The 11869-nt window shown below is 42.5% G+C and overlaps 1 protein-coding gene across 1 annotated transcript; it reads left to right on the top strand.

The window, feature by feature from the left end:
- The first annotated feature begins 67 nt into the window (after positions 1–67).
- Positions 68–7575, top strand: mogs (mannosyl-oligosaccharide glucosidase). The gene is made up of 5 exons (XM_069715395.1): positions 68–172; positions 2297–2660; positions 3608–3831; positions 3976–4169; positions 5112–7575. Exons 2-5 carry the CDS (start codon positions 2312–2314, stop codon positions 6880–6882), a joined length of 2538 nt encoding a protein of 845 aa, XP_069571496.1. The 5' UTR covers positions 68–172; positions 2297–2311; the 3' UTR covers positions 6883–7575.
- Positions 7576–11869: the final 4294 nt, after the last annotated feature.

Raw genomic sequence — 11869 nt, 5'->3', positions numbered from 1 at the left:
GATTATTTATTCTAATATAGCCCATTAATTTTCAGGAGCAACGAAAAGGTAGCTGGTGACGTCATCGTAGAGCGCAGAGTACACGTCAGTGGAAGCGAGTAGGAACCAGGAAGTGGCTAGGCGGCTTTAGCCAGTAACGGAGAATGAGCAGCTGAAAGCCTCGGTATTTCAGGTCGGTAACCCTTTTCTCAATGAACATTAAGCTGTAACTGCGAAATGACCCCGTATTTAAGTAGCCACTAGCGAATTAAAAACCACTTTGCATCGCGACAGCCGATCGTTATCGTTAAAACCAGCGTTAGCGTTCAGGCACTAGCGAGAAACGTGCAGCCTGCAGGCAGCGTTGCGTTGCCCGGGGCGCAGTTACTGCCAACTCGGATGTGTTAAAACAGGTGGCTGGGATTTGTGCTTAAATTGGAGAAAGCTTGCATGATGATCCGAGTTGGATTTAGAAAATGCTCGGCGACGTAATAACGTGTTTACTGCCACGATAGACCACGCGAGGTCAGCTGCACCGCTTTTCTTCAGCCTTCAGGATGACGTTGCTTCTGCAGGATCTCCTCTTGTGATGAGAAAGGCATTTTATGAGTTCAATTGTAGTCCCAAGTATGACCAAATTATATGCTACAAATACCAGTAGACGTTGAAATCTTGCAGGTATGTGGTTATTGATGAATATTAAGGCTAAATAGGGGTGGAAGAAGTATTTCACGTCCCTTACTTAATGAACGCATCAATACCAAACTGCGAAAATACTCCAGTACAAGTAAAAGTCCTGCATTCAAAACTTTGTCCAAAGTATCAAAAGTATTAGCAGCAAAATGCGCGAAAGCATCAAAGTAAACATACTCATTGTCCCCTAAAATGCTTCCTGTCAATGTTTCACTATTATGCATGACATTTTTGGGTGAAAATTATTGCCGCAATAATGTGTATGTTGCATTTTACTGCTGTATATGTTAAAGGTTTCAATCTCTTTACACTGTCAGTTAGTTCAGTCTGCAGCAAGTGTTTGTAGCCTCACTGTCCTGGAAGAAGCAGGCATCTCTCTAAAGTCAGGTTTTCATGAGCTCAGAAAAACAGTCCTATTGTAAGCTTTGAGACATTTTCCAGCAAATTGCATTGTTTTCTTTTAAATAGTTTATTTAGCTTCAGAAGTAGGAGATTTTCTTCTAATTTAATGCTTCAGTTTATTAAAAACATACAAAATCAACACAGTTGGAGATTCATGGTTTTCACTGGACAGAATAAGTATGGAACATTGTAATAGTAACTAAAGCTGTAGGTACATGCTGCACAACATCAGGAGAATACGTCCTCTTCTCACTCAGAAGGCGGCGCAGGTTCTGGTCCAGGTTCTGGTCCAGGCTCTGGTCATCTCACATCTAGACTATTGTAACTCCCTCCTGGCAGGTCTACCTTTTAGTGCCATCCGACCTCTGCAGCTCATCCAGAATGCAGCAGCTCGACTGGTCTTTAACCTCCTAAATTCACTCACACTACTCCGCTCCTCCTCCGCTCCCTTCACTGGTTACCAGCAGCTGCCCGCATCCGTTTCAAAACATCGGTACTTGCGTACCGTGCTGTGAACAGATCGGGTCCAGTCTACATCCAGGACATGGTCCAACCTTACACCCCAGCCCGCTCCCTCCGCTCTGCTTCTACCAATCGGCTTGTCGCTCCCTCACTGCGAGCTAAACACTCTACAAAATCACGACTGTTTGCTGTCCTGGCTCCTTAATGGTGAAATGAGCTCCCCACCGACATCAGGACAGCGGAAACTCTGTACATCTTCCGCCGCAAACTGAAAGCACATCTCTTCAGACTTTACCTTGAATAGTTGAACTTTAGTAGCACTTAAAATGGCACTTACTGATAACACTTGGTAGTTTGGCTTTCTTGAAGAAATTGTATTTTCTTGGTTCCTGTTGTTCTGGGTTTTTGTACCCTCATGGTTGAAATGCACTTATTGTAAGTCGCTTTGGATAAAAGCGTCAGCTAAATGAAATGTAATGTAATGTAACGTAAAGCTGTCAGAGAAATGCTTCTGATGTAGAGTAGTAGAACTTCTAGAGCTGCATGAAATGGAAATCCTCAAGTGAACTACAAGTACCTTAAATTGATTTGAGTAAATGTACTTAGTCACATCCCACCCCTGCTGAACAGAACTGCAGTCCAGAAATGCCAAACTGCTTTAATTGACTTTAATAAGTTGCTGTTTGCCTATTAGTCCTCTTAATGCTGCTGCAGAGTTCCACTATTGAATCAAAATGCATCTTTCTCCTCTCTTCCCCAGTTTCAGAAGGGTAGGATGGGCAGGCAGAGGAAGAGGGTGGTGACGGGTGAAGCTGCTCCACTTCCAAGGAAAGATGAGAAGCCCTCTTCATTTCACCGCAAGGAGAAGAAAAAGAAAGTTGACATCGGAAAAGTATTCATCAACATCTCCATCGGTCTTTGTATATTCAGCCTCATCTGGTTCTTTTATGCCATCTACATGAGATCGAACTTGGCCAAACGGGTGGTGACTCTCCACCCATCACCTCCTGTCCTGGATGCCAATAGCAGCAGTGCCAAGGTTTCCCCGGAGAGGTTCTGGGGCTCATACAGGCCTCAGGTCTACTTTGGCATGAAAACAAGGAGTCCACGGTCAATCGTGACAGGTAAGGCTGTCACATTCAGAGACAAGCTGGCCACTCGTTGCAACCTCCGTCCCAGCTTATTCATTCAGTGCAACTCACAGAACTTTATTTTCAGATTTTGTGGAGATCCGATTGAAACATACCACATATATTAGCAGACCGTGGGCAATAGGATGCTTTTTTTCTTTTCTTTTCTTTTCTTAAAGCTGCACAGGGAAAGTAAAGGGTTCAACTGGATGTTAAGTGCTTAAACTGGGTTGCTATATAACTAAAATCCAAACCAGTATCTAATCTTATATTACAACATGAATATTATGCTGATATGATGTCCTGGGATATACTTTTTTAGAGCAGTGACAATAGTCAAACAAAAATTTATTTGGATGTAAAATATTCGGAACCCATAGCCCGTCACTAAATAGACACAAAGCATCAATTACAAAAAGTTTAAATACATAAACTGGAGAATTATCAGTTTTGTAGATGCTCTCTTTACTATCAAAATCCCACCAAAATCCTGTCTTAAATCCACACATAACACACTAGCACAATCTAAATTCTGTTTTAGGGTGGATTTTCCTTTTAATATTTAATTGTTTACTTTTAACAAATATTATGTTAATTGTATTAAGCAAAACAGTGACAGGCTGGCAAAAAGCCCAGGCACTTGTTAAATTCAAGTACATTGTGACCCTGGACGACCAATATTGGTAATTAGTTGATAGCACAACACGTACTACATTTTCAAGCACTTAGTAAGCAGCAACAGGTACCCACAGTTGTGCTGAAAACCTTGTCGGCTGGTAAAATAGTGCTCGTAGCCTTTGACTTATGACATAAATCTATTCTCTGAAGCTGTTCACAAGTAATTTCTGCCGCATTATTAGGAGCATAATTTGACCGTTCTGTTTATGCTTCCTCTATACTAACAGCTACATTTATTTCCTTTGACTATCATATCTCCCCAGGCATGATGTGGATGCGTCAGTTTTCTGACTTGGACATGAATCTAAGGCACACTTGTGAGCAGGGAGATCATTTGCAAGGTTATGGCTGGCTGATGCATGATGGGCTCACCTTCGGCGTCCAAGAAATTCGAGACAATGACTTCACACTAACCACAGAGTTTGTTAAGAGGACAGGTGGAGATCATGGAGGAGACTGGACCTGGAGGATCACAGCCAAACAGCATGTGAGTGTTTATTCATATTTACTGCATGGGCAGATATTTCTTCACATGATCCCCCAAAACAAACTCGGTGTGGTTAACTCTTTATTATCTATGTATTGATGATCATAGGGTTTTCGTGTGTGTGTGTGTGTGTTTACCCACTAGAGCTCTGCCCCCCAAGCACCTGTCATCTCCCTGATGTTTTACACGGCAGCAGACAGTCAGGGCTCGCTGCAGGCTCACAAAGAGGAGAAAAATCGTCTCGCCTCCATCACCGGTTTCTCTGAGGAGCTTGGAAACTTTAAGATCACCTTCCGAAAGCCTGTTACTGGGGAGTTATCCAGCGCTAAATATGCCAGGTAAATATATGAATCGAGGAGTGAATGGGAAAGTCAGCAGTCCAAGGAAGCTGCAGGGAGCGTAGAGTAATGTGGTATGACCTCCGGTGCTCCATCTTATCAGTTAATAGTCAGTGAGGGAAGGTAAACCTTGACAGAAAGGGGAGAGGACATCGTCGTATCGCAGCAACGAGCGGTCGCCATCAAAACATAGGTGGTAAATCGTGTATAAAAAACAAAGTCTTGAAAATTTGAAGGTGATGGCACAAGATGGTTTACTGTAATTTGATCCTACATTACTACTGGGTTGAAAAACGAACCACTAGATGGCAGCAGAAGATGATTTTCAGCCCTCGTTTCATCATGCAAGTGCTGTGAATATTGTGATATTTATCATAGCACAATATGCAAAGTTTTAAAAAGCGATTTAAAAAAAAAAACTCAAGGGTTTCTGAAATGTCGCAGATGTCATTTCACCAGTGAATCTGTTTGTCCACTTTCAGACAGCACTGGCGTTGTTGTTGTTTTTTTTGTTTTTTTTATCTTGAGTGGATCAGGAGTATGCTAGCTCTCTGCTAGTCACATTTACAGGCAGCAGCAACATTTCACACATTCAAAAAAGCCAGAGAAGACCAAGATAGCAAAAATAGAAAGGTAAAGTATGCACTGATAAACATGATTAGAAATGTATAAATGATTGGTATTTACCGTAAGAAGGCGGATGATGCAATGTAAGATGGAGAATAAAGTTCGATTTTGACTTGGACCAGTCAACAGTACAAAATGAGACTAGCTAAGCTACAGTGTGCTAAGGCTACCTAAGCTACCTTGTACGACAGTAACTGATGGCAAACTACACTTTAAAGTTATGTGTTACTGCTTTTATTTTATTGATTTGAAAACACAGCAGAGTTAACAGGAGTTGGGTTTTTTTTTTTTTTTTTTTTTTTTTAATCATTTCAGTTACAACTACCTTCAGACGGTCTCTCCTGGCTTGGAGAAGCTGACTGACATTGTGAAGCACAGTCTGAACCGCAGGTTTGTCTACAGCCAACCGTCTGGTGAGAAGAGGCATTACATTGCCGTGGACACCTACAAACCCCCCCACCACCAAAACCAGCAGAAGCCTGCCGACACGAGGAAAGAAAGTGATTTTGTGGTTCACCAGGTGACGGTTCAGACGCCGTTTCAGATTGAAATTCTGTTTGAGTCTGGAAGCTTCCACAGTCGTCCCAACCAACTGGTGGGCTCCGTCATGACTCAGGAGCTGGAGAAGAGGAAAGCCGAGTTTGACGCAAAGTTTGAGAAAACCTTTGGGCTCGAGAGCAAAGGTTTTAGCCAGGCACACATTAAATTTGGCAAGGCAGCGCTCAGTAACATGTTGGGTGGAATGGGTTACTTCTATGGCCAGTCAGTGGTTCAGTCCGTCTACAACGAATACCCACTGCTGTACCCCGACGGTGCTTTATTCACTGCTGTCCCATCCCGCTCGTTCTTTCCCAGAGGATTCCTTTGGGATGAGGGCTTTCACCAGCTGCTACTGAGTAAGTGGGATCCTCAGGTGACAAGGGAGGCTATTGCCCACTGGATAGACCTGATGAATATGGAGGGCTGGATCCCCCGCGAGCAGATTCTTGGAGACGAGGCCCGCAGTAAAGTCCCAGCTGAATTTGTTGTTCAGCGGAACGAGAATGCCAACCCACCTACTCTCTTCTTAGCTCTTCAGGAACTTATTGAGCAAGTATCTTCAAATCCAGACAAGGCAGCTTCTCAACCAACCTTGCCTTTTCTCAGACGGCTTTTCCCCCGCCTGAAAACTTGGTTTGAGTGGTACAACACCACACAGACGGGGCCGCTGCACAACTCTTACCGCTGGCGTGGACGTGACAAGGACACTAATCTGTTCCTCAATCCCAAGACCTTGACCTCTGGGCTGGATGACTACCCCCGAGCCTCACACCCATCAGCAGATGAGCGCCATGTGGATTTACACTGCTGGATGGCTTTGTCGTCAGGCATCATGGCCAGCATCGCTCAGCTTCTAGGCGAGCCCCATGAGGACTACAAGCTCTCGCATGATATGCTCAGTGACAACAACCTGCTCAATGAGCTCCACTGGTCAGAACAACTCCACGCTTTCAGTGACTTTGGCAACCACACGCAGGCTGTGTCCCTGCAGCAGGAGAAGGTGTACGTACCTCCCGGACAACCTCGTCATCAGTTCCCTGTGGCGCGCCTCGTGCGTTCGGTCCGACGAGCCCCCAAGCTGCAGTACGTTAATGCTTTGGGTTATGTTAGCTTGTTCCCCTTCTTGCTGCACATCCTCCACCCCGACTCACCCAAACTTGAACATATCTTCAGAGACATGAGAGACCCCAATAAGCTGTGGACACCCTACGGCCTGCGTTCGCTCTCGAAGGCAGACCCCCTTTACATGAAGCGAAACACAGAACACGACGCCCCCTACTGGAGGGGACCCGTGTGGATTAACATCAACTACTTGGCAGTCAGAGCCCTCCACCACTACAGCAACACAGAGGGGCCATACCAAGATAAGGCAGCTGTTCTTTATGAGGAACTCAGGACTAACATTATCAATAATGTTTATAGACAGTATGTTGACACAGGGTATATCTGGGAACAGTACAATGACGGCACTGGCAGGGGCCAAGGAAGCCACCCCTTCACTGGTTGGTCAGCCCTGACAGTATTAATGATGGCTGAACAATACTGATACTGTCCATTTCTTCACATCGTTTCTTAGATACTGGCCTTCATTTATCTGGATGTGATTGAAACAACATTGAGTATCAACTTATACAAATTCAGGCTTGCTGCCAATAATAACAAGATCCCTGTAAGAAAATACCATTTGTGATCATATTTCTTCATGAAATAGTAAATTAAATGAACAAGTTTTACACACATTCTCTCTTCAGGGCGATTTCAAACCAAGTGTAGTGCAGCTATCCTGTCTCTGCTGTATGTAGAACCAGGCAATCTATAGGGCTTCAGTTCCATACTTACGGTGCATTTTACTGAATGAAGTTCTATTCCTGACAGCCCATCTCTCCGAAGGAGGATTCATGCTTTCGCACTAGTTTGGGGGACAATTTTCGACGGACAGCTGTTTCTGGGGAAAGTTATTCAAGTTGTGACTTCACTTGACAAATAAGGGCCATTATCTGTAATTGTGCCATTTTTCAATCACATCTCTTTGATTGTCTGTCTGATCATTTTGATATTGTTCAATCACACTCTTTCAAAACAAAGTTAAATCCAGTCTTGCTTAGCACTTCTGAAATGACTGCTTCTAAAGGCAGCCATATTTTGTACACACAGCCTGTGGTTTGACTGGCAGGGAATACAACAATGACTGTGACATTGTTTTTGTTTTGGTCTAAAACAATAAATGGTTTTAATATTTTTTTTCGTGTGCCTGCACTTTATTTTTTGGTAAAGTTGAAAACAAATTGTTTGCTTGAATCTGGTAAAAGAAAATGACCTTCTAACTCGGTCCTTAAAATTTGAGCTTGGTTGTCAGAGTTGCGACACCTTCACACTGAGCACTTGTCATCGGTGATCTCTGAATGCGAACATGTATCAGTGACTACACTGTGGATAAAATCATCACTAAGGTCCCTTCTTAATATACAACTCAAGTCATCATTCTTTGTGAACAAAACGCATTTCCTTTTACTCATGTAAAACAGCTGTGACTTGAAATTGGACTTTTTACAACGTGATGAACAAAATATGCCCAAACATGCAATATAGTATATTAATACAACTTTTGGTTGCTTGTTATTACACTGCTTATTACATACAGTAAATACAATCAGTCTGCAAGGGTGTTTTTTTTTTTTTAATTCAATTATAATCCCAGATTAGTAAAATCATTCTTGTTGGCAGCAGATGAAATCACACCAAGTCCCTTTTATCTTGCATTATTTAAATATTCCCGATATCTAAGAGCGCATATATCATCTGCAATATAGGAGTAGATATTATGACAAAAGTAGGATTAAGCCTAAAATCAATTTAATGAATATTACACAATACAGTTGGAGATCCAGGATATTTGAACCTCATACTTTATGTGCAGCTTTAAAAGGAGAATTTCTTCCTCCTTCCGGTTCTTGTTCTTTGGCATAAACTGTGCCTATTCTTTTTTTATTGAAATCACGTTTAAGAAATCCTCCCATGTTCAGTACAGATGTCACCTCTTTGTCAAATCAAAGCAATTCCAGTCACTTCAACACACTGACCTTAAGTATAGCAGCCAGGTCTTCTTTCTTTTGTCAGATGGCACATTCGAAGGCCTCTAGCTGACGTCAATTATTTCCTCTTTTTTGTCTTCTTTTTTTTTTTGCATGGTTTCCAAGGAGCGCAGTTGTTGTGAGGACTTGGTGCTTAATTAGCCAACATCAAAAGACAGGGAGGAGAAATAGATGGCAAATATTTTTTCACTCCTTGACATACGCTGGTATACATTCACACATTAGGGCACACAGTGGCAATGTTCTTATTAATACTTTGCCACCGAATAAAAAATGCTGGTACTGAGTGCACGCTGGTTCTCGCTCTTTATGTGTGCATGGCCACTGTGCTCCAACCTCTGCACTTTTATGAATCCTTTGAATGGGCTAGATGTGCAGTTGTATAGTTGAAGGCTTAGCATGGTGCTTTAAGGTTACATGGCTAAAAATAGTGCCTCTATCAGTTAGCAGAACAGCAGATAGGTTTGTGAAGCTGCACATTGGTTGTTTTGCCAAATGTATTATACGCTACAGTTTACATTTTTCTATCAAGAAACCAAGATATCTGTACTGTGATTATTGACTCGATGTAACTTTAAGACCATGAGCATCATGGAAAAGGTTTCACATTCATCTTTTAAAATATTTACTGCATTGTTAAACTGAATTGCTATGAGCATAGATCTGGCATATGATGTATCAATGTGAAATGATCACCTCGGGGCTCGATCGTGGGAGACGCGAGCTTATCGTTTGACCCTTTGACCTGTTGACACAAAGCACAGCACTGAGGGATTTTTGGACCCAGATGAGCCATATCCTCTGCCTCTCGCTGGTTCTCTCAGAGGAAATGGATTCCACATCCCCTCAATGCAACCACAGTTGAAAATGCATTTATTTCTTTGAAGAGTGCGGACAATATGTGTGACTAAAGCACTCAGTGTGCAATCCATCCCCCTTGCCCAAGACCCTTTTTTCACAGTGAGATGGGATAATAGCCAAACAGCATCAGAGCTAACTAATGTGACTGCATAATAAACAGATGAGTCAGGGAGTATTCATTTGCATATCATCGCAACCTTATCAGAGCTTCTATATAGTGAATATTTGGTGAGTTCCTGCGACCAATGAATTGATTGGTGAGTGCTGTGAACATGAGCCAATGTCCAAAATGCTGCTGCTCAGTGTTGAACTGATGGAAAATCATTATACATGTGCAGAGTAATTATAAAGTTGTCAAATAGTTCTCCCCACACACACCCTCCACCCCTACTCCACAGCACTGACTGCTGTATTGAATGTAATTACTGGGAACGTATGCTAGAGGGAGCTAATTAATAAGGCATTTGTGAGTAGAAAAGTGGCTTTTTGAATACAGCTTAGCTATCATTTTACTTACAATGGAGAGCTACTCAGAATTAAAGCAGTATAAGTGGATAATTATGCTAATGGCTCAATCTGAATTTAAGATATGATGGCAGGCTGTATTTCTAGATGATGTCTGTTCATGCATTGCAGCGTTACAGTCACTCTCACACAGGTTGTTTCCATATGTGGGCTTGTATGTTCGTATAATCTCACCGGAGATATCAAAATGTTTTGTCCGGAGGCCTCACGATAATATGTGTGCGAGTGTGTTGACACAACTTTATGGCCTCTCGTACAAATAAACAAAGCTTCTGGGCCAACAAGCTATGAACTTCTGCTCCTTGTGATGTATGCATTTTTTTTCTATCCTCGTGTATTTCTCTGGCCTAATGGCTACGGAGTGTTTAATGGGTCACTTTTCATTAGCTTACTGCATGTTAATGTTGTTTGTGAAACCCTGGCTTTGACATCACTGACCTCGTAGGACAGTGTTAACAGTGTTTGTTCTCTCTGACATCAAAACAGCAAGCCTTGTACTCTCTATGTAATTCAGTTGCCATGAGCAGCATCATCCACAGTGCTAATTGCCGTTTATACTTAATATCTTTCTAAAAATAAAAAATTGGCTTCACAATCCAGCATCTCCAGTTCTATGTACCCTGCCTTTGCCCCCCCACCCCCCCAGAAGCTTACTGTTTAGTAGCAAACTTGCTTCAGCCAACATAGGTCTATGTATGTTATGTAAGGCCCACTATAAATAGGTTCACCCGGGATCTTTTGTCTTTACCTGATTCGCTCTTAGCCCAACAGTTTTTATTTCTGGAGAGCTGTGGAAGCTAGTGAAATGTAGAGCTGGCCGTTTCCATAGTTACTTTTGTTAGCTGCAAGCTCTTAACATTCTTCATCTGTTTCCTCACATGTCTGCTGTTAGCTATTTGTTTGAATCTGTTTGCATTGCATGTCTCCAAAATGACTGAATGTGCATCAATATAGCAGTGATGGAAACAATGCTTTCTAATTATTAACATTCATATCTTTTCATACACATTGCAGTGTCACTGGAGAAGAGAAAGAGCAACAAATAGAAATTGGTGTGGGTGCAGATGAGTCAGAGACTAGAATATGGAGACCTATTAACTTCTGTTGGTCAAAAGTACATGCAATTAGTCCCATGTTGTGTGATAATGATTTAGTGTAGTGGATGTTATTGAGCTTCAGGGGATTGTTGATGTATCTGTGGAAACGAATACCCCAGATATTTGCATATTGATTCTTTATCTGACATATCAAATGTCAAACATTCTTTGAATTAGTTGTGAGATGTTGGAATTGAAGCAGAAAATGTAATATTTCAGAGTGTTTTTTTTTATTTTTGTGGATTTCTCTTGAAAATATGCAAGCAGTTAGGTAACACCAGGTGCAGTAGCTGGATCAGGCCCAAGCATCGGACTGTCAGAGCGCTACGAGCATGGATCTAACAGAGAAGAGGGCAAGGTGGGTGCCATGCGAGCGCAGTGTGTGTGGAGGAGTCTGGGGGCATGGTTAAAGAAACACTGGGGCATTCCGCAATCACGATTGGAGAGCTGAATATGAGTCTCACCCATCCCTGTTGTAGAACCAAAGAGTACAGGCGGCTGGGGACCAAAGTGGGCGAGTGTGAAAGTATTTTTGGATCGCACGGGAAACCTGCCACACCAACAGCAGCAGCAGCAGCAGCAGCATCGGGGCCTGGTACCGGGCTTCCCTAACCCACTCCCACTCTCAGAGGAAGAGCAGGAGAGAGATGCTCCTTCAAAAGAAGAACCACGCTTCCGCTGCTTTCATTTTTCTTATTTTTGCTGTTTTTCTTTCAATTGCCCAGTGTTTGAATGATGATGTAGTATATATATAACTATGCAGTGCCCAACATGACAGAGAGAGAGAGAGAGAGAGAGGGAGAGAGAGAGAGAGGGAGAGAAAATAACGAACTTGGCAGCTGAGGCGAGTATCTTGTATTTATAGAAAGTCGTGTTTCCGGCAGAGGTTTCTGTGGTTTTAGCACTCCCAATCCATTTTTGCGGTGTCTTACGGGCCCTATTGTATTCAGGTTTAGAT

This window comes from Brachyistius frenatus, unplaced genomic scaffold, assembly GCF_029030835.1.
Source record: "Brachyistius frenatus isolate BFR_SWC_R1_liver_20210118 unplaced genomic scaffold, ASM2903083v1 Contig_142, whole genome shotgun sequence".
Classification (NCBI taxonomy): Eukaryota; Metazoa; Chordata; class Actinopteri; family Embiotocidae; genus Brachyistius; species Brachyistius frenatus.
This window is presented reverse-complemented; position numbering and strand designations above follow the sequence as displayed.

Coding starts and splice junctions, on each gene's coding strand:
- mogs (XM_069715395.1), top strand. CDS start 2,312: ATGGGCAGGCAGAGGAAGAGGGTGGTGACGGGTGAAGCTGCTCCACTT. Junction 3,832..3,975: donor GGATCACAGCCAAACAGCAT/GTGAGTGTTTAT, acceptor TTTACCCACTAG/AGCTCTGCCCCCCAAGCACC. Junction 4,170..5,111: donor TCCAGCGCTAAATATGCCAG/GTAAATATATGA, acceptor TAATCATTTCAG/TTACAACTACCTTCAGACGG.